This window comes from Maylandia zebra, linkage group LG17, assembly GCF_041146795.1.
Source record: "Maylandia zebra isolate NMK-2024a linkage group LG17, Mzebra_GT3a, whole genome shotgun sequence".
Classification (NCBI taxonomy): Eukaryota; Metazoa; Chordata; class Actinopteri; order Cichliformes; family Cichlidae; genus Maylandia; species Maylandia zebra.
In genome coordinates, this window is record NC_135183.1 from 19,622,806 (window position 1) to 19,646,615 (window position 23,810).

The window sequence follows — 23,810 nt, forward strand, 5'->3', positions numbered from 1 at the left end:
AACAGGTGGAGGTCCTCCACCACCACCACTCACAGAGGCTGAGCAGTTGGCTTCCATATTTGTGATAATGTTGGCAGCATCACATATGATCTTCACAGTGCAGAGAACACAAATTAGCATCCATTACTATAATGAAATAATTTGTTAGTTTGAAATGCTACAGGGAGCTACAGTGGGGCAAAAAAGTATTTAGTCAGCCACCGATTGTGCAAGTTCCCCCTCCTAAAATGATGACAGAGGTCAGTAATTTGCACCAGAGGTACACTTCAACTGTGAGAGACAGAATGTGAAAAAAAAATCCATGAATCCACATGGTAGGATTTGTAAAGAATTTATTGGTAAATCAGGGTGGAAAATAAGTATTTGGTCAATAACAAAAATACAACTCAATACTTTGTAACATAACCTTTGTTGGCAATAACAGAGGTCAAACGTTTACTATAGGTCTTTACCAGGTTTGCACACACAGTAGCTGGTATTTTGGCCCATTCCTCCATGCAGATCTTCTCGAGAGCAGTGATGTTTTGGGGCTGTCGCCGAGCAACACGGACTTTCAACTCCCGCCACAGATTTTCTATGGGGTTGAGGTCTGGAGACTGGCTAGGCCACTCCAGGACTTTCAAATGCTTCTTACGGAGCCACTCCTTTGTTGCCCGGGCGGTGTGTTTTGGATCATTGTCATGTTGGAAGACCCAGCCTCGTTTCATCTTCAAAGTTCTCACTGATGGAAGGAGGTTTTGGCTCAAAATCTCACGATACATGGCCCCATTCATTCTGTCCTTAACACGGATCAGTCGTCCTGTCCCCTTGGCAGAAAAACAGCCCCATAGCATGATGTTTCCACCCCCATGCTTCACAGTAGGTATGGTGTTCTTGGGATGCAACTCAGTATTCTTCTTCCTCCAAACACGACGAGTTGAGTTTATACCAAAAAGTTCTACTTTGGTTTCATCTGACCACATGACATTCTCCCAATCCTCTGCTGTATCATCCATGTGCTCTCTGGCAAACTTCAGACGGGCCTGGACATGCACTGGCTTCAGCAGCGGAACACGTCTGGCACTGCGGGATTTGATTCCCTGCCGTTGTAGTGTGTTACTGATGGTGACCTTTGTTACTTTGGTCCCAGCTCTCTGCAGGTCATTCACCAGGTCCCCCCGTGTGGTTCTGGGATCTTTGCTCACCGTTCTCATGATCATTTTGACCCCACGGGATGAGATCTTGCGTGGAGCCCCAGATCGAGGGAGATTATCAGTGGTCTTGTATGTCTTCCATTTTCTGATGATTGCTCCCACAGTTGATTTTTTTCACACCAAGCTGCTTGCCTATTGTAGATTCACTCTTCCCAGTCTGGTGCAGGTCTACAATACTTTTCCTGGTGTCCTTCGAAAGCTCTTTGGTCTTGGCCATGGCGGAGTTTGGAGTCTGACTGTTTGAGGCTGTGGACAGGTGTCTTTTATACAGATGATGAGTTCAAACAGGTGCCATTCATACAGGTAACGAGTGGGGGACAGAAAAGCTTCTTACAGAAGACGTTACAGGTCTGTGAGAGCCAGAGATTTTCCTTGTTTGAGGTGACCAAATACTTATTTTCCACCCTGATTTACGAATGAATTCTTTACAAATCCTACCATGTGAATTCATGGATTTTTTTTTCACATTCTGTCTCTCACAGTTGAAGTGTACCTCTGGTGCAAATTACTGACCTCTGTCATCATTTTAAGTGGGGGAACTTGCACAATCGGTGGCTGACTAAATACTTTTTTGCCCCACTGTATGTACCTGTACATTAATGCTGTGGAAAGACTTCCTGTTCACATAGTCTCCTTCATTTACTGAAGGAGCAATGATTGGAATGTGAGTGCCATCTGTACAGCCAATCACGCCTGGGAACCGTGAAAATAAATGTAAAATTTAAGTAGTAGTTCAAATATCACCACATCATGAATTAAGTTTTGGTCATCCTGATACCTGCAATTTTGTGGCATCCCTCTTTGATAAATCTTGTGGGTCTATGACCGGGGAACACCACAAACGAGTACAGGAGACGTTTCAGTGCAACTGTAACATTCCTGACTGCCCGACAGACGGTAGCCTTGGAAACGTGCTCAGCGTAACCAATATTATACAGAAAGCTCCCGTTTGCAAAAAACCGAAGTGCAATACAAATAATATGTACAGAACTGAGAGGATGTCCGCGATGTGTCACATGAGCAATATTAGGCCTGAGGATGTTATTCAAATAAATTATAGATTGTGCTGAAAAACGGTAACGTTCACACAGGAAATCATCAGGAAATGATAAAATGTCCAAACGCGCTCTAATCACTCTCTCCCGGCGGAGAGCTCTGCGGAGAATTTGGGTTTCAACATCTACTGGCTCTTCAAGGAAGGGACACGCCATGTCTGAGACTTCCTACAGTCAGGTTTCTGACAAAGAGGCGGAGAACGTCAGGGTTAGTTGAAGTAAACCTGCTAGGGGGCAGGTTAGCTTCATGGAGTGTGTCGTCATAGTAACTCACTCAGAATTAATCTAAACTCGCTTTGTGAAACCGAAAACCCAGAGTTTTCGTTAACCCAGGGTATACTTACTCAGAGTTTGCACTAAACCGGCTTCCTGAAATAGGGCCCAGAAGTCGAAGGTTCCATCACTAAATTTAGTCTTTGTTTTTGTTTTGTTGTTGTTGTTGTTTTGTTTTGGGGTTTTGTTTTTTTTTACCATTTTTTTTAGTAACTGCACTTTTTTGTACTGTATGTTGTTAGTTTAAAGAAAAAGAAAACTCTTCAATTTAAAAGGCTGTTTATTAATTTTTATGTTTCTACAGTTGAATCAGAAACGTTGCTAGATTTCTAAATACCTCCAAACAGAAAATTTAATTTTGGAGCCAACCCTAAATCTTGTCCCTAATTTATTGATTAAACCAATCTGGGAATCGTCCCAGTCTCTGGGGATAATGGCCAATAGTTTAAGATTTCTGATGTTTCTATCTGATATCTGGAGCTAGCTAGCCATCCTTTCCTATGTGCAAATATTATAGGATCATCGGGTTTTGAAATTACCTCTCGTTTACTGGCAAAGAGCAAAAAACTTTTAGTACCAAAAATCTTACATTCTGCATATTATATACAGTTATGTGTTTGCACCAACCTGACTCATTGGCAATATGTATACAGAATTGCTCAGTGAAACTTTTTTTTTTCCCGCCTGTCCCGTTTGGTTCTTTTGCCATCAGAATTATTGTCTAAAGGCAAAGAAAGATGCCCAACAGATTTATTTTACCAAATGGATCATCCCGGCCTTGCTGTATTGGTCTTTTTGATTCACCTTTGCTTTTATTGTTTATTTTATTTTATTTTCACTTGCTACACATGGGACAGACTTGACTGGGGGAAAGAAAAGGGAGAAAGAAAGAGGGAAAGAAAAACAGCAGGCAAGAGGAACGGTGATGAAGGGCAAAAAACAAAAACCAACAAAACAAACAGACAAAAAATACACATATCAATCACCTGGATCAACTGTTGAGAACGAAAAAAGAGAGAGCAAGCAAAAAAAAAGAGCAATATAATAAACAACATCATCGTGATGATCTATGTGAATATAACAGTAAATATTGAATATTATTGTGCAGCACGTAGGATCGACAGCGCACAGTGTGCTTTGAGGTAGGAGCTAAAATGGGTGTAGATTGTGTGTGTGAAACTTCATAAATGCATTTACATATATATGTACACATAACTGTTTGCTTGAATGTACATTTAAATTCAGTGTGTATATCTCTTCATAGCCGACTGGACGCCAATCATATCTCTAGTGTTCCCGCTGGCTGTTTCTCCGGCCTGCGTTCACTCCGTCACCTCTGGCTGGATGATAACTCTCTGAGGGAGGTCCCAGTGGAGGCGCTGGGCGAGCTCCCTGCCCTGCAGGCCATGACACTTGCCCTCAACCACATCAGCCACATCCCCGACCATGCCTTCAGCAAGCTGGGCCGCCTGGTGGTGCTGTATGTATACACAACTTGGGTTATCCAGAGCAAACAAATAGAGTAGAATAGAGTAGAACACCTTATGTGACACTAGGGTTCCATTGAATAGAATAGAAATAGAATAGAATAGCCTTTATTGTCATTGTACAGAGTACAACGAAATTGGAGTGCCACTCCCTTGGTGCAAGTTTCAATAATAAATATAAATGTAAAATATAAAAAGTACAAAAAAACAATCGTAAGTACTCAAACAATAGTATGTACAATATATACAGGATAGCCTGTACATTCCAACTATCTACAATGGTTGGAATGTTTACAGGACCGTCTTGGAGGACCAGTTAACTAATGGTGTTGGTAGTAGATTTGCTGTTAAACTAGGCTGGTTACCAATGAAAGGAGCTGGCTAAATTTGGTTTATTTATGAGTAAATCCAACAGTGGTTGTCCATAGCAAACATACCATACATTAGATTTAGGTAGATAGTTTATTAGTAGGCTATCTTACTTTGTTATTCTGTTATAATTGAGACATTTTTTAGCATAGATCCAGTAGCTGTAATCTCAGAAACTGATTTCTGAGATTTGTATATAAACATAAAGAATCTGTAGCAAAAGGGAGAAAAAGATTTTTCATGGTCAAATGGATTTCATTTATTTCCTGCTTGTAGTATGATTTTCATTTACCAATCAAGTTTAAGTCAGGCAAACACTCTGTGAGGAGATCAAAAGGAGAATCTCGTTTACCAAAATGATGGTGCGGTATAACCACCGACTACCATCTTACAACAGTTTAGCTTAAATTTGTTTTATCTTTTTAAAAATGTATCTATATATTTTAAAGTTGAAAATTTTGTAAATGAGTTAAATGATAAATAAAAATTCATTCTTTGCCCATATATCTGCTTCAGATTCAGAAAAATAGTTGTGTGTGGTGTAATTTAATTTAAACTCATTTCAAAAAGCTTAACTTAAGTTTACTGACCTTAAAACATCAGGATTTAAATCAGATCTATTCTTCATATGCAGGCTTACAGAAACTCTTTTCCACTTTTTGGGTAGTGTTTTTGTTTTTATCTGTGTGTGTTTTTGTTAGGAGCATTAAGTTCAACCGTGGAAGCGACTGTCCCCGTCCATCTGTATTAGCTCCTTAATAACATGCAAGCTCTCTGTTTGTGTGATGGCATTCAGCGCGGCAGCATTGAAGTCTGCTGTCATTCCTTTTGTCCAATCGGTTTGAAGCTAATTTGCATGAAATTACCAAAAGAAAAAAACCTTCTTGAGAGACTCCTGGGCCCCTTTGAAAGAACGCACACACACACGCACACACACATAGTCTTTGTCTGCTTCATTAGTCCATCAGTCTCTCGCTCTCTCTCTCCCCAGGCATCTCAACAACAATAGGATCGTTTCCATGGGACCGAACTGCTTCCACGGACTCCACAGTTTGGAGACGCTGTGAGTTTCTGTGTGTGCGCTCGTGTGAGTGCGTGTGAGCAGGAGTTGGAGCAGTCAGGGTTGAGTTGGGGTCAGGGTGAAGGGTTAGGAGATGAGAGAGCCTTAATTTTTACATTTGTAGAGGATCCTTAATGGGATTTATGTTCAAAGAACCTGCACTGATTTGGAGGAATCTTTTTTCTTTCTTTTCAAGAGTTTCATCTTTAGCCTACCTTAGCACAAAGATATAAGGAAACAAAGAGAAAGTACCAGCAAAGCTCCAGAGAAAGCCTTAAAGAGCAATGTTAGCACTGCTCTTTAGCGTACATATTTTATTTTGATGTGGTAAGGCAAGCTATGGTAAGACTGTAAAACTGCCGACAGTTCAGATCTGTGGCTTTGAAGAGAATAAACAGCTTGATGATCTTTTTTTGATAAGTTGGAGCCCACATCTAGTTTGAAAATTATGCACTCCATCCCTGCATTTATTTCAGTTTGCAAAGGCATTCAGTGGGCTGGACTGGATTACGCCAAATTCTGACTATCAGGAGAAAGTTTGAGATCCCTGCAGTAAGTAATAAATAAACGTTAAACGAAGAAAAAAAACAATTGATAAATCTGATACATTTATTTTTTTAATGTTGTTTTCTGTCATATATGTATATTCAGGCTCAATGTATATAATGGCACTTTACAGTGGCCCTGTGAGATCAACTGCAATGCAACACCAGCAAATAGAAAAAGGCTGCAAAAACACGTAAAACACAACGTGTTGACGTTTCTTCATGTTTGTTCTTGATTTCTTAAGTTGCAGTCTGTTTGATGAGCCGTCATATTTATTTTGTTCAACTTAGTAAACAATCCAAATTATAGACACCAAGGAGACAGGTCAGTCAGGCTGATGGAAAAAATAAAGAATCTGGAGCTTTCAGATAAACAATAAGATCCACACAATGGAAAAACATCAATTTTCTTTCCTTTATCCAACTCAGGGTCATTGGAGGGCTCAAGAAACTCGAGAGCAAGAATTGATGATGAAGACAAAGATTGAGGGAGAAACTCAATAAAGACCGTGAGCAGGGTGGGAAAAGAACAAAGGAAGGAAGTAAAAACATGAAAGGCTGCTGACTTTCAAAATAAAGGCAGAAATTAACTAATACAGGGAGGAAGACTAAAAATAGGCTGTAAAAACCTCACCTTTATCACAGAAGTTAGACGCTTTTTTTAGATTTATATTCTATTTTGTCATAAACATATTTTTTACAACCAACTTGTCCAAGATCAAAACATCTATTTGTGTCATTTGTAGGTATATTATTAATATACAGTACAGTTTACTGATGGCTAGCAGCATCATGAGCTCCACATACAGCTGATTTTAAAAGATCTAAAAAATGGCGCGTGCTTGAACAGAAACACATGTGGGAATTTTCTGAGAAATGCTCGCTCTTAAAATGATCATCAATCTTATTTTAACCATTTGCAATCCAAGCCAGTACACGCTTTATGGCGAGATACCAGTTGTTTCTGCCGTCACCAGTAAGCATTTTACATGGAAATATTAAATGGAGACAGAGCAGATTAACCTGTGTGTGTGTGTGTTTATGTTGTGTGTGTGCGTATAATCTGAGGAATGTGTGTGTGGATAGAAATGTTTCTGTTTTCTCAGTCAACCAGAGAAGCAGGTTTAAACACACAAACATACACGGACTTCATTTGGAAATACTTCTGTGTGCGCTTAGCTGGCTCTGTGTGTGGCCTGGGCTGTATGCTAATCATAATTACTATTCATGCACACACACATTCATGGGCAGCATGTGTTTGTGTGTGTATGCGTGTTGGGAGGCTGTGTACCTGTATGATGAGCAATAATAAACCAGAGCAGAGACTCGTGTTCATCTGAAGCTACAAACACAGACAGAGAGGGACCAGGAAAACGGATATGAGAGCAGAAAAAAAATTAATGCAACCAAGCTCTGATCAGACCTAAAGGAAAACACATCCGACTTGTGGAAGAACATTCTTTCATGTTTCATGTAGGCCTCCTCCCTTTTGGCCAAATTAAGATTTTCTGGTTCCAGTAAGTGACGGAAACAGTGGTGAACAGAAGACCAAAATCCAGCTCTCAAAACATCTCCACACAAACCTTTGAGACTGTTTGTGGGTAACATGACCCAACCCACAAAAATAAAAACCACCATGCTGACTGACACCTGACAGTCAAGATAATGAGCCATAGCATGTTCTTAATTATTTTCAGTAGAGAAAGTAATATATGTCAATGAAAACCAAGTCTTAAGGGATCAGTTGGGTTTATTTCCACCTGCTGTATTTCCCATTCATTGGGTCTGTCTTTGAACTCTTCAAGTTCACTGGCTAAGGTTTATCACTCTGTGTGCAGAGCTCACCATTCCCACTGTAAAGGTGTTTATCCAAGAGCCAACCATTCCAGTACAGACTATCTAAAAATGATAATATCCAAAGCTTGCGTCGAGCATGGCTGATGTTCCTAATCCAGATTTGATAATGGTCGTCCATCCATCCATCCATCCATTTTTTTCCCATTTATTCATTGGGTTGGAGCTTATCCCAGTTGTCATAGGGCAGCAGATGTCCAAATCTTGAGCTGACTTTCATTAACAAAATTGTCCTAAATTAGAGTTAGCCTTAATGCCTATGATGACTCATAACCTCTCACAGGATTTTTAGCACAGCCTTTAGTCCAAGTTTTGACCGATCATATCCCAGATTAATATTTCCAACGTAATCGTTCTTGCCCCTGATGTTACGCTTCAAAACATTGAGAGTTAACATTACAAATTTGACTCAATATTTCCTGTTTAGAGGATAAATAGATTAGCTTACTAAGTGTAGCAAGCATTAGCAAGGCTGGGGCTAATCATGCTAACTGATGTGCATCTATAACGCTATAAATCAAAGTACAAAGTAATAAAAGAAAACACTTGTTACATGGACATGGAAGACACAATTATTCGGAGGCAGAATTTAAGCTAAAATGATATTTGATTACTATTTACTATTTAATGTAACAAATTATTTGCTTAACTTCAAGGCAAAGGTTTATTAATTTTCCTATCTCTGTAAATACATTCATTACAAAAAACCGAATCATTACATCAAAACTAAAGTAATCTATGAGAGACAGAAACAAGAAGGCTTGATACAAACCCAGCCACAAATCCAAAAATCCTAACCTGATTGTAGATGTCTGAAAAATCTCTCATCCAATCCCAAACGTCCAAGCTCCATCAATAATAACCTTGGAAAACAGAAAGCATACCAGTTATTGTTGTTCCTGATCGTCCCCCGGACACACACATGTACTCACACACTCAGAACCAGACGGAAGCAATTTCAATTTAATGGTATTTTTCACAATGTGGCAGCTTCATTCCACACACAGTGTGTATAATAGCCACCTGCATCCCAGAGATGGATGAGAGAACCTAATTGAAGCCATGTGTGGACTTGAAGAATGCTCTAGTCTCTGCTGGTGATGAAAGAAAAGAGCAAAAGAGGGAGGCACAGTTAAATGTTTCTTTAATAAACTCAAAAGACGGGGAAAAAAAGATTAAACTTAAAACCCAAACATTTACGTGAAACACTTTTCTAATATAAAGCTGACATTCCCACAGCTACTTAAAAACTGCTTTTTTGTAATAGAACTAACATAATTCCCAGTGTAGAGCTGGTTTTCTAAATGTGAAGCAGTTACCAGTCTGGAGATGAAATTTCCAGTTTAGATTATTGGTGTGACTTTGGTGCTATTTGCTTCCCAACATTCCTTGTTTAAAGTATATTATTCCCCAAGGGCAGGTGTTTACCATGCTATATTCCCAATCTAAAGGTTATCATTAAGAGTACAGAGTTATATATAAAGTGTATATACTTCTATATACTTTACACTACAGATGGACCAATCCGATATTACATATCGGTATCTGTCCGATACTGACGTAAATTACTGGATCGGATATTGGAGAGAAATAAAAAAATGTAATCCGATCCATTAAATAACAAAAAAGCACCTCACAAAATAACCGTAGCACGTGGCAGCAGTATGCCTCACGTGATAGAGCGGCTGTGTGTATTTGTAGCCTCGCTACCAATCCGGCATTTCATTTCCGAGGAAGTGATCCCAGAGAGAAGTAAAGCAAATGTGTAAGTTCCTCTCTGAATGTTTGTAAACCATTGCCGAGTTAAGCTTAACAACCGATATATGGAACGACTGCCTCCCTCTCCCTCCCTCTCCTGCTGCTACTTCAATCATGAAACTGATCAATGATCAGCTGATCGGCTTTTCTGTCACGAGTCCGTCTCTCTTGCTTGTCTATCGCCCACTTCGCTCCAGAAAGAGGAAACCAGCGGCTGAACAACAGCAGCACCTTTAAGCTTGATAATCTGTTGTTAGAATTGATTTAATATTACTTTGCACACCAGGATCCTTTTCTACATACAGTGGGGCAAAAAAGTATTTAGTCAGCCACCGATTGTGCAAGTTCCCCCACTTAAAATGATGACAGAGGTCAGTAATTTGCACCAGAGGTACACTTCAACTGTGAGAGACAGAATGTGAAAAAAAAATCCATGAATCCACATGGTAGGATTTGTAAAGAATTTATTCGTGGTTTTTGCTGGGGGTGGTTTTTGCTGGGAGTTTTAGAACCCTATTAGTTAGGTTGCTTAATATTTCTGCTAAGTACTCTTTAAAATACCAGAATAGGGAGGATGGTGCAGGTTTAAGTTTATTAGATTGATCAGTTTTGCTGAACTATGAAATATTTTGGGTGCAGTGTATTTTTTGCATACAGGTATGACAGAATAGCTTTAGTGTTTTTTTTTTAACTTGAGTATGAACTTATACAAAAAGCAGCAAGATATTAAAAAAACAGTTTTATTGATTAAAAAACACTATATCGGATACATATCGGTATCAGCAGATATCCAAATTTATGATATCATTATCGGTATCGGACATGAAAAAGTGGTATCGTGCCATCTCTACTTTACACTATACTCTCAATTTGAGATTTATCAATACTAATATGGGATTTATGTTCAAATTGAGAGTCCACAATTCTCAGTACAGAGATTGTATTTCTAGCCTATACTTTGCCATTGCCAGTATAACTGGTGCTTCCTGCTACTGGTGACAAATCCAATTTTTTTTTTTTTGAAACAAACATTATTCTAATTTATAAACATTTTATTGTCAGAAATATTACAGAAATATTAGTTTTCTTCTTTACTGATGTGAAAGGTAATTAATTCAACAAAGTTCAGCAGAACTTTTTAGCACCTTGGCATTTACACACCAAGGGGCGCTGCAGAAGACGCTACATAAGGAAATCTCTCTTTTTCTTCCTCAGAGATCTGAACTTCAACAGCCTGGTGGAGTTTCCCACAGCCATACGATCACTCAGCCACCTCAAGGAGCTGTGAGTCTCAACCGACTGATTGAAAAAGGCATCTGTTTATCCACAGCAGACATGGCTAGCTCAGGTTCTCCGGTTTAGAAAATTTTAGCATATGAGGCAAGATGTGGACAGCATCTTATGCTTGACTGTTTACATATTTGATGAAAAAGAAAAAAGGACAAAATCAATAAAAAAATTTCCCTGAAAGTTAGTTCAATCAATCACGACTGTCATCAAAATAACGAGAAGGGCGAGTGAAGCTTCCCAGTAATAATGATGAAATGAAGGAAGGAACTTTTATAATAACACATGGTGGAAACTAATTTCCTTTATCTTCCCGTTTAGCGGATTCCATAGCAACAACATCCAGTCTATCCCGGAGCACGCCTTCACTGGGAACCCTTTACTGAACACCATGTAGGTACAACTAATAACAGATTCAACAGATTGCAATATTTTTTACTTCCTGGTTCCAAAATTAATGAGGATAAAATCAATAATCTGCTAAATTCATCTGTTATTTTTTATATCCTTAAGATAGTGACAGTCATGAATGATGATCCTTCTTCTTACTCCGTTGTCACCTTGATAAAAACTTTGCTGATGAGTTTTGTTGAACTAAACATGATGTTTATGCTCAGTGATAATTATTAGTGATAATAATTTTTTTTAAAAAGATCATGAAACATGTTTTATTATGTTTTAGGGTGGGGCATGCAGAGCCCCTCGGTTTCTCAGTTCGATCCCCTGTCGTATGAGAAATCAAAAAGCTACAATAGCATGGTGGCTGTCTCCATGTTTATATCCAGCATCTTAAGTAATTTTGCTAACCTCTGTTTAACACTTGTTAGCTTCTCACTGCAGCCTGAGATGAAAAACGTGTTTTTGTGGATGTTTTGCAGATTTTTTTATGACAACCCAATTCACTCTGTCGGACGCTCGGCCTTCCAGAACCTACCAGAGCTTCGCATGCTGTGAGAAACACTCAAATTCAACACACAAATAACACAGCACAGCACTTTTATAGATTTAACTAAACCTGTTAAGTGCTTCAGTATGTTTTGGGACTTTTCTGCCTGACAAACAATAGAATAGAGACATTTTTACTTCTGCCTAATCAAGATCAGAGACATAAATAAGTCTCAAAGCAATGAGTCAGTTAAAACTACTGAATCTTTTCTAAATATTCTTGAATCTGAATTTAGATTGAACTGTAAGGACCTTCACCTTCACACCAGAAACTCCTTCCAGCCATTCAAAGAGGAGGCTGGCATAACATAAACTCCTCGAACTTTATGAGCCGATAATATTCATAAAGGTCCAAATGATCATTTCTAGACAAACAGGCTTAAACTAAAAGTGAAACTGATATCAAGGAGCAATTTTTTAAACATGTCTACATAAATATGGGAACTTTCTTCCATTATTAGAAGTCAATAAAAGGAGCAGGGAATTTTACCCAAAAAAACCCCAAGAAAACAACAGGTATTTTAGACATCTGTCCAAAACATCTGCAAAACTACATTTATATTGTTACTTATTAGGCAAAAACAAACTGCATTCCAAATTTAAGCCAACACACTGCACTTGAAAGCATAACATTCAGCAAATTAAAATATATATTTTTTCTGTTCAGGAATGCAAGTAAAGTATTTAAATATTTAAGCAAGTATTTAAGAATTACCAAGCTTGTTCATACAGGCTGATTAACCGATTACAGAAACATAAAACGTGATTTCAGTAATTACCAATACTGTGCATTTAGGATAGCTATGGCATATCCTTCCATTGGGTGGTGCGCTAATAAATTTATTAATCACTGTACATCTTCTGTTCGATTGATGGATGTTCATTAAACATGAATAAAGTTCCAAATAAGATGAGGCAATAATGCCCATGACCCAAATTTCTGTCTAACAATCTTGTCACAGATATGTATATTATCAGTATTACATAATTTCTGCTCTGGATTTCCGGTCAACACGTTAAGGATGTGAGATAGTTGTTTCTTTTTTATTTCTTTAAACACGGCACCTGAAGACATTTTGCTGGACCCTTCATGCAGCATCACAAGTCCTTAAGTTATCTTTATTTCAGGAAAACAAATTACATTTTTCTGATTTTGTTTTAGGAATATATCATTAGTAAAATCTTTCAAAACCAAGCTGCAAATGCACTCCATTCACGCTCCAAGACCAGTTTCAGTAGTGCCACAGAGATATACTCTGAAGGTAGAGCATGGCAGCAGCTATTACAAAGTTAGCCACCTCTTGTAGGACCATCAAGGATGATCAAAATGCCTGCTGGCCTTTCACAGGCCCTTAGTATGGTAGAGGTATCTTCCATTGCCTCAGAAGTTTCAGCTCTGCATCAAAGCAAAATGGAATGACAACATAAGATGCTGGACCAAAATGTCTTACATCTGGATGTATGGATGGCATAAAGCAGTAGCTGTGGAGTCAAAGAGATGTCCATCTGCCCTTTCCTTCAGCCACTAAAGACAGATTCAGTGGTTTCCAATGAACATATCCATAAACTGAGTTTAAATACCATCCAAAGCAATGGCCGACTGTAGCAGAAGGAGAGCACCAAGACTGAAAGGCAAGGTTTACAAGATGGTAGTGAGACCTGCTGTGATGTTTGGTTTGGAGACGGTGGCACTGGAAAAAAAGACAGGAGGCCAAGCTGGTGGTGACAGAACTATTGAAGTGAAGGAGGACATGCAGAGGGTGGTGTGGCTGAGGAGGATGGGGGGTTTGGGTGAGAGTGGGTTAAGTGATTCCCTGTGGTGACCCCTGAAGGGAGCAGCTGAAAGAAGAAGAAGCAGCACTGATAAACTGAAGTTGAAGCTTCTGTCTTTGAACCTCACAGATCCGCCCCATGACAGATCCAAGTGTTGACAGCTTTAGATGAGAAATATCAAGTAATCGCTGAGCATATATGACATGCAGACTCAACCTCCCTGTTGCCCTTTTGTTCAGTGCAGATGTTAATTACGCAAATAATGAAACGCAGTAAATCATTTTCTGCTTCTCTTAGCTTAAACGCTCTTTCCGTGTCCAACTCTCAGATCTCTGAATGGAGCTGCAGATCTCACTGAGTTTCCAGATCTGACGGGAACCAAAAGCCTGGAGAGCCTGTAAGTGACACGCACACACACACACACACACACACACACACACACACACACACACACACACACACACACACACACACACACAGGAATGTTTCATATCTGAGTGTGTTTCTGAGAGCTGAACACCCCAAATCACACTGCTGTTATTAATACACAGCAATTATTATTCTATCTGACAGACTGTAACTTTATTTTTCTGCAGCTCGGCGTGAAATTAAAACCCTTCTTTCTCCTTGTTGTGACCCACTTTTCCGTGTCACAATAAACACCTTGGCTGTGTTTATTTTCTTGTCTTTTTCCATTTAAGCTCATTTCTGAAAGCAGTGTGTATTTAACAGTAACCTCACGCTGAACCAGTAGGTGGAAATAAAAAGTCCAACCAAACAAACCGTCCCACATTCTTCCATTTGACCCCCTCCAGTGTTAACCCCCCTCTCCAACATCCTGTTTCATCCTGTGAATCCAAATTCTGCACGTAGCTGCTTTTCTTTAATCAGACTTTTCCATATTGATGATTTATTTTTCATATAATGAGCTTGGACCGCTCACCGTATTACTCATTACTGTACTGGCTTCATTTCAGTCATGTGGATAAGGGAGTCATTCCAACCTTAATGCAACTTCAAAGCACCTCAACACATGGCTGTAAAGTGTAATGCACTGTGGACGCCCCTGGACACATCACAATGTTTCTACATGCTATTTAACAAGCATATACAGTTTATTTTACACAATTTACAATACAATATACCCAAACATGTTGTGTACTAACCTGTTTCCAAAAAAAACAAGACTACAATAAATTGAAAATGGTTCAAAGACAACAATAACTTAATTTCAGATTTAATCACTTTCTTAAAGGCTTTACAGGCCAAAAGAATCTGCGTTTGGCAGATTGTTTTTTTTGTTGTAACAAACTTTCTAGCAATAAATCTTATAGCACTAGGAAGCCTGTTTATTTCCCCTTTTCCTCTGATGTGGAGCCACATTTTCAAGGAAAATGCATCTGTGGGTTGCCCCCATGAAAAACTCAGATCTTCTTTGCCAGTGCCAAACATCTTATTCTGCTACCGACTCTTGTCTGGTGTCGTTTACTGGATTGGATGAGTGAAGTCTGAAGAAACAATTTGTTCATTAAACAAACAGGTAGCATGTGGAAGTACCATGTGCAGCTACGACAGCCTGGCACCTCCTCGTCATGCTTGTCACGAGCTTGGACACGCACTGCTGAGAGATGACATCCCATTCTTCAACTAGCATTTGCCGCAAGTCGGTCAGTGGGGGTGTGTTTGTCACTCTGACAGGAGCAGCACAGCCAGGCTGATCTCACAAGAGTTCAGTGGGGTTGAGGTCAAGACTGCAGGCAGGTCGTTACGTCCTCTCCACTCCCAAATTCTGGATGTGGTCTCTGATAAACTCCGCTCTGTGGGGGCAAATACTGTCATCTTGGAGTATAGAGTTTGGTCCCAGACTGTGGAGATATGGGATTGCTACAAGTTGCAGAACCTTATCTCAATGTCTTTCTGCTTTAAGATTGCCTCCAACACCTGGAGTACAATAAACTCAAAACAAAAGCCAAAAGCAGAATAAGCTGTTTGTCATTGGCAGAGAAGATTTGTCAATTTTTTCATGGGTGCAAACCACATACTCAACTCTGCTGCTCAACCAACAAATTCATTTCCTTACAAGTGTGGCACCATTTAAGGGGAAATAAACAAGTTTTTCAACAGTATAACATTTACTGCCAAGAAGCACTGTCACAATAAAGAAATAATCAACCAAACACAAATTCCCTTACTTCTTGTACCTTATTTAATGTTAAAAATTAAAAAATCTAACAGTTTTCCTATTTATTTTTTTTAAACGTCACGATCAGGCTGAGAAAGTTGTATAATCCTACTTAAAAAACAAATGCATCCAGATGAAGACCTTGCTTATTTACGCAAGACCATGCCATCCTCCATGATGGTATTGCAGAGGCATTAGTGCCTGTGGGGGGAGTATCTTGTTCATCCGTGACAGCAGCATTGATGTTCAACGGTTTCTACAGACTTTGAAGAAACATATGTCACCACCCAGATTCCCAGCGTCTCTGTACGAGAAAGACGTGCATATTTCAGGATAGCAATACCAAACCACATTCTGCATGTATCCCAGCCCTTTAAAAACATCTGGAACAATATGAAACTAAATATATGACAAAGGCAGTCCAGATCTATGGAGCAGCTAGCTAACTTGCAACAAGCAAGAACTCTTTTTAAAGAAGGTCGAAGGCATCACACTGTGAAATATTCCCTGGCACATTCTTTTTAAACATGTTGCTGATGATAAATTTGTAATATGAATGTAATGTCTGTAAGGGGAAAAAACTTAAAAATTCCAAGTTTTAGCATTTTATCTTTTAGGTTGTTTCATTTTCACAAGATTCACAGCCCTGTTTCTTCTTATTAGAAACAGGGCTGTGAATACATAACACATTTTTAATGTACTTCTAAATTGCTCCCGTGGAAAACTAGTTCTGTTTTATCTCTCTGTGTGTAGGACTATCACCGGAGCTCAAATCACCTCATTGCCCAGTTCGGTTTGTGAGCAGCTTCCAAAGCTGCAGCTGCTGTGAGTCCAAACACAACAATTACATCCACATCTCTGCATGTCTCTGAACACTGAACTCAGGCTGAAGGTGGTCCCTGAAGGCCCTGTATATCATCAGGGACTATTCATGTCTGTCCATCAAATCATATCTGCTGTTGCTTCATTTATTTCAGATATTTTTTTAAGTCTTGGCTTGTATGCTGGGAGCTGCTGTGATGTGTTCAGTGTGTATAGGAAATTACGGTGCTGACAGCTTCAACTCACTCTCTCCCTCTGCAGCGATCTCTCCTATAATCAAATCCAGACTCTTCCCAGCTTTTCCGGCTGTGAGAGCATTCGAAAAATGTGAGTTTAATGTTCATTTTACATTTAATTAAACTGTTCTTCTTAATGTTTTATTGCCTTTTTTGGGAGGGTCGGATATAGCTTATTTTTTGCCCGTGAAGCTTTTAAGACACAGTTATTAAATCTGAAGTTACCATAACAATCAATAAAGTACAGACAGCTGTGCATTGTGGGAATAATTATCACCCTCATAGTCTATTTCTGACCAATCAGGTCATTCAGGAAACACTTGCTGTAAAACAGATTCTTTAGTGATGTAATGGAAACAACGATGGCTAATATGTGTGTGTACATGTATGTCTGTTTTTGTGAGGACCGCAGTGAGTTCTGGGCCTTGTGAGGACATTTTGCACAGTGAGAGTTGAGAGTTTGTACAGTTCAGGGCTTCAGATTTAGTTTTCGGGGGATATGAGTTAGATCAAGTGGCACCCCCCATTTTATCTATTATTTAGCAGGTACAGTATGTGTGCCCGTGTGAAGCACCCATACAGCTTATGGATACAACTAATCAATAATAATAATAATAATGATAATAATACATTTTATTTGAGGGCGCCTTTCAGAAACCCAAGGTCACCTTACAAAAAACACAATTAATAAAATGAACAGTAGTCATAAAATACATAAAATAAGTTAAAATTACAAAACAGAGAACTGGGGTAATATGAGCACTTAACGGAGTGCAAGTTATGACCCGAGCTACAGAATTTTGAAGAAGTTGGAGTTTATGAAAGGACCTTTTAGGGAGACCAAATAGGAGGGAATTACAGTAATCAATACGGGACGTAATAAGACTATGGACAAGGATGGCAGCAGCATGAGGAGTAAGGAAGGGACAGAGTCGGTTAATATTACGTAAATGGAAGTAAGCAGACCGGGTTATGTAATTAATGTGAGACTGGAATGAAAGAGTATTATCAAGTATGACACCCAAACTCTTAACCTGAGGGGAGGGAAGGGTAGGAGCATTTTCAATGTTAATGGAAAAACTGTGGGATGTGGTTAAGATAGATGGTGTACCAACAAGTAAAACTTCAGTTTTATTACTGTTAAGTTTGAGAAAATTGGAGGAGAACCAGGATCTAATCTCAATAAGACAGTTTGAGAGGGAGGTAGGTGGGAGAGATGAATTGGGTTTAGAAGAAAGGTAGAGCTGGGTGTCATCGGCATAACAGTGAAAATTGATATTATATTTTCGGAATATATAACCAAGAGAAAGCATATGAATAATGAATAAAAGAGGCCCTAATACTGAACCCTGGGACACACCAGCAGAAACAGGATGGAGAGTTGAGGAATGGGATTTAAATTAAAGGATATTTAAGGATAAACTGAGTGCGGTCTGAGAGATAGCAGGTAAACCAGGCAAGGGGGGTGTGACTAATACCAATGGATGCTAACCGGTTCAGGAGAGAAATGGTATCAAACGCCGCACTAAGATCAAGAAGGATGAGAATGGATAGGAGACCAGAATCAGCTGCCATCAGAAGGTCATTGGTAATTCTTAACAGAGCAGTTTCTGTGCTATGATTGGGGCGGAAACCAGATTGAAATTGTTCATAGAGATTATGGTCATTGAGATGTAAATGAAGCTGGGCAGCGACAACTTTTTCAAGAATTTTTGAAATAAAGGGGAGATTTGATATAGGGTGAAGATTATCAAAGTTATTGGGGTCTGCACCAGGCTTTTTGAGAATTGGGATAACAGAAGCCTTTTTCAGTGCTTCAGGAACAATCCCAGTGTTCAGGGAGGAATGAATAATATTGGTTATGAGAGGTGCTAACAAGGGAAGACAGGCTTTAACTAACACAGTAGGGAGAGGGTCAAGTTGACAGGTGGATGACTTAGATTTTTTAATGAGATTAGATACGTCAGTTATGGAGGGAAGAGTAAAGCTTGAAAATAACTCACAGGAAGACAGTAGGGGAACCAGGAAGTCTACTTCAGAGTCAGGAGCTCCTAAAGAGTTAAGTTGACGGTGAATGTCTGAGATTTTACAAGTGAAAAAAGAGAAAAAAGAGCACAAGAGAGTTGCAAAAATCAACAGAATACATGTGGGAGGAGAATGTGTCTGGAGGTTTTGTAATTTTACTGAACAATGAATAGAGGGACCTGGAGTTACCTTCATTAAACCAACCAGACTAGCTGGCATTTCTCCACACACTCCAGCCTTTCATCCAAACCTTCTCCATAAACCATGTTTCATTTACAGCCCGAGAACTCAGGTTGATGGAGCGGCATGTGAATGCATCATATGAGCGATGGTCCTCTCAAAGATAGAAATACAAACATGTGTGTGTTTTTCAGTGATCTGCATCACAATGTGGTAGAAAAACTGGAGGAAAACACATTCGCTGGTCTGCTATCACTACGCTCACTGTAAGCATGCAAACACACACGCACACACACACACACACACACACACACACACAGACACACATCGCCAATTTAATTGGCCAGCAGATCCTGAGCAGAGATCCCTCTGTAAGTATTTCCAAATGGAAACTCACTTAGTCATCCAGGTGGTCCGCTTGTGGATGGGACAGGTTTGATGCTATGGTTTGGAACAAAGACAAGAATCTGTACAGCACTACACCTGATACTACAGCTCATACTAACACTACACTTAGGACTATTAGGGTTAGGGTTAGGACTATTTGCAGCCTCCAGTATTACAGCATCTCAAACTGAGAAACGAGACATGCCTCTCTTAACATTACTGCTAATTTTATTATGGTATTACAGACGTAAGAGTATTATGTGCACAGTTTCTTTTATTCTGGGATTAGAAACAAAGACCTGCTGTTTCGTAGGCCTGCGGTGCTTTCGCTTTAATCCGAACTAACAGCCTACGCAACAGCAGAGATCAGGTCAGCGTACAAAGTTTACCAACAGATTAAAGTGGAGTAAACAAAACTGGACAAAAAATACAGAGAAGGTTATGTGTCTGCACACAAGGTATTCATAGGCTAAAATACAATCATGAAAAATTCAAAAGAAGATGAAACGCATTGATTTTTTACATATTTCCACAAACCCTGCAGACTGGGTTGACAACCAGAAGAACATCAGAGTTCTTTCTGTTAAGGAAAAAGCAACTAAATCTCAGGCACCACGGCTAGTATTTAGCAGAACTAACTTCTTGTAGATTTAACTGACATATTTTTTATTATCATAAATCAGTATTTCTGATCACATGACTGCTGGTTTGTTTTCTGACTTCATGTTTTTCTATCCTGCAGTGATTTGTCCTGGAATCGACTGTCATCAGTGAAGCCAAACTCGTTCTCTGCTCTCCCTGCTCTCACCAAACTGTGAGTTCTTTATCTGTCTGAACATTGGTTAGTAGTTTTGAAACCATTTTTTAAAAATTCCTTTTATAAAAATTAGATAGCGTAGTAGTGGAGAGTGGACAGGAAAGCAGGGAGAGGAAGTAGACAAAGAAGCGCAGCACAGGTCGTTCACAAACTCGTGAGCTGAATGGGTGCCTGGAAAACCATTTTTGATTGAAAAGTTGAGGAAGCACGTTAAAACAGCTGCTAAATTTTCAGCAAATATGTTCAACTGCCCTTAAATATGTCATTTTAAGTTGAAGATTTGTGGTTTGTGTGAGATTGTAACCTATAGATGTCCAGGAGACGGGAAAATGGCCTGTTTTCCTTAAATTTATCTGAATTAGTTATAGAATATAATTAACTGGTTTCCACACTGGTTTCCTCTGTTTTTGCAGTGACTTGTCATCCAATCAGCTTTCCTCTCTGCCTCTGAGTGGCCTGCAGAGTTTGACTCACCTGCGTCTGGCTGGAAACCAGCAGCTGATGGAACTAATAGCCCAAGAGGATCTGCCTCGAGTCAGGTGGGCATTCACTCATAAACAAAGGAAGACATATTTGTATTAAGAGACGTCCACGTACCACCAGACTGTGATGCAGGACCTCCAACATGGTTATCAGGAAGCAGACTTATCCACAAATCTGTCCTGCAATGCAAACACTGCTGATGTGATTTAGGAAAAGGTTTGAATTAACAGCCACTTTGCTGCTGATTAACTCCTGTAGTGTTTAGATGTCACACACACGCAGATTCACACACTCACTCACACACACAGTGTAATCTGTCTCCTCCATCTCTGATGGAAAGCATCTAAAGGGACATTCCACTGAACAGCAGGTGCAATAAAATGAATTTATTTGAGCCATGTTTGGACAGATAGAGGTGTTTATCACTGTGTGCGTCTGTGTGTGCTCAGGGTGATGGAGCTTCCCTACGCCTTCCAGTGCTGTGCCTTCATCTCCTGTGAGCGGAGAGGTGGAGGTGCAGGAGGTTTGTCCTGGGAGAGAGAGGAAGCAAGAGACTCAGCTGGAAGAGATGCAGCTATCCTTTCCAGCCAAGGTGAACCCCAACACACAATGGAAGTTTTCACCTGAGGAACCAAATGATTACATACACCAGGCATAACATCATAACCACTGACAGGTGACATGAATTATACTGATATCGCTTAATCATGGCAAGTGAACATGCCGTCTTCAAATTTTATGTGACCTCACAACTTACAGGTGTTAAAGGATGCTGCTAAAATCTTGGTGCCAGATACCTCAGCACATCTTCCAGGTTGGGTCAGGGTGGTTTTGACAGCACTAGGGGGACAGATGTTATGTTATGCCTGATCAGTGTATTAATAAGAGGTAGACATAACTACTTGCTGGTTTGTGGGCTTCACATTTTAAGCCTCTGCTTTAGCTTTAACTTCATGGAGACAGCTGTCCGCCTCTTTATCTTGAGCCAGAGGTGATCAAGAGGTGAGCAAGAGGGTGAATTCAGACAACACTAACTGTTTTGCTTCGGAAGCTGCATTCATTTCAAGTAAAAGACCAAAACCAGAGCACACTCTTTTTGGATAGTCTATTTGGATAATTAACTGTACAGCAAACATATTATTTGTTGGTTAATTCCATTAGAAATTCTCCAAAAGGCTCCATGAGCACAAATACAGTCCAGACTGCCAGTTCATGGAATCCAGTTAATGGACCTAGCAGAGAGCTAGCATGTCACTAAATTTTAAGTCTCAATTTCCCCCGGACTGGAAATTTTTCTATAGATGCCACAACTGTTTAGTAGCACGCTTTAAATGTGTTTATTACTGCTGTAAAGTTGGATATTTTAGCATGGGAGACTATGGGAACTGACACGCTTTTGGAACCGCCTCAAGTGGCCACTAGAGGAACTGCAGTTTTCCGCTTCATGTTTCAGTGGCAGAGGTTGCACCTTATTTAACTCCTCAGAAAACCCTTCCTCGGGGTACCCCCTTTAAGATGGGACTTAGAACACTGGACAGTGTTAGTTTGTTTCTATTTTTTTGTCAATCAAAACTACAACATGGAGCTTGTTAAGCATTTATAGAAAAAAAGGGGAAGAATCCAGCAGAGATTTGAGGCACTCCTCTACACAGGTCAGCCCTAAAATTTTATTCAGGTCATCATTTTTCTTCATTAGATACAAAACTGTTTTTTTTTAAAAAGAAGCTTGGTCAGAGTGGAAAGCAGGTAATGAATGGGTGGAAAGTGGAAAGTTCCATGAGCTTTATGTAAGATTTAATATGAGGTGTAATCAAAATTTCCCATAAAAATAAAAATATAAAGTTTCCAGTTTCAAATTTGGCTGATCACCAGTTCAAAGTTGTTTTTTCATTCAGCTTTGACTTAGGGATGCTTGTTTTTCCACTAAAAGTAGAAATAAAACCAACGTACTGCTGTCCTCACTGTGTCTCTGCAGTAGATCAAGATTGGGAAGATTTCCTGATGGAGTTGGAAGATGAGCCCAAACCCCAACACTCAGTCCACTGCAGCCCGGCACCAGGTACCAAAAACCCCTGTCTGTCAAATTAAAACACAATAAACACACATCTGTTATATGAAAATTAAGGAAACACAACTCTGAAACAGATTTTATTAGTTTTAGAGAATCAAATCAACAGCACCTCTATGATAGCTGAGTCTTTATCATCAGTGCTACATTACCTATGAGGATTAATTACTTAAATCTTTATCTGTGAGAAAAATCTCAGCTCTACATTTCTACATTTTAAAAACAACTCAGTTGCACATAAGAGCTTAGAGGCACACTTCTTTGGCTTACAATCATTTCTGTATATCCATATCTTATATCTTTGTTTTAATTAAAAATAAATACTTGTTTTAAATGTAAAACACCAGAGGGCGCTGCAGGAAGGGACTTTTATCATTACAGAAGCATAAATACTAGTTGTGTGTACAAAAACATTTAAAAGATCGTGTTAATGGTTTATGTTTCCTGCAGGACCTTTCCGTCCCTGCCTCCACCTGCTCGGCAGCTGGATGATCCGTGGTGGGGTTTGGCTTATCGCAGCAATCTCATTGGTCAGCAACAGTCTTGTCGTCCTTTCAGTCTTCTTTTCTCCAGCCACTTCTCTCACTCCCCCCAAACTACTGATTGGCTTACTTGCCCTGGTGAATGGCCTGATGGGAGTGTGGAGCGGCTGGTTGGCGGCAGTGGACGCTTGGACATTCGGGAGCTTCTGGAGGTAGGACACCAAACCAGAACAGACTGGGGACTCTGGGTATCACTCGAGGGATTTAGGAGGAGATCAAGGAGAAGGGGGGATATACTGTATGTATTAAGGAAATTAGGGATTGATTATTAGAGGAATTTGGGACTACTTTTCCAAAGAGTGTTTTTAATTACCTTAAAATCAGTCGGATTAGAATGCTTTGAAAGCACTGTGGATTACAGGGACCTTGGGCACACAGGAATCCAGACAATGACGTAATTTTTGGGGACTCGTGAGACATTGTGGATTTATTCTGGAAGCAGGGAACAGTTGATTTCTGAGATTCTCAA

At 39.6% G+C, this 23,810-nt stretch overlaps 1 protein-coding gene across 2 annotated transcripts in view; it reads left to right on the top strand.

The window, feature by feature from the left end:
* Positions 1-23,810, top strand: part of LOC101478911 (leucine-rich repeat-containing G-protein coupled receptor 5) — a 53,475-nt gene that overhangs the window by 23,998 nt on the left and 5,667 nt on the right. The window contains exons 5-18 of one of the 2 annotated variants that reach the window (XM_014409286.4): positions 3,786-4,001; positions 5,369-5,440; positions 10,810-10,878; positions 11,203-11,274; positions 11,760-11,831; positions 13,928-13,996; positions 16,535-16,606; positions 16,865-16,930; positions 19,239-19,310; positions 20,174-20,245; positions 20,662-20,787; positions 21,181-21,323; positions 22,707-22,790; positions 23,250-23,493. In XM_014409286.4, the coding sequence (XP_014264772.2) occupies positions 3,786-4,001; positions 5,369-5,440; positions 10,810-10,878; positions 11,203-11,274; positions 11,760-11,831; positions 13,928-13,996; positions 16,535-16,606; positions 16,865-16,930; positions 19,239-19,310; positions 20,174-20,245; positions 20,662-20,787; positions 21,181-21,323; positions 22,707-22,790; positions 23,250-23,493 (1,449 nt within the window). The remainder of the gene's footprint in view (positions 1-3,785; positions 4,002-5,368; positions 5,441-10,809; positions 10,879-11,202; positions 11,275-11,759; positions 11,832-13,927; positions 13,997-16,534; positions 16,607-16,864; positions 16,931-19,238; positions 19,311-20,173; positions 20,246-20,661; positions 20,788-21,180; positions 21,324-22,706; positions 22,791-23,249; positions 23,494-23,810) is intronic. The other variant, XM_076875815.1, reaches the window with a different exon arrangement.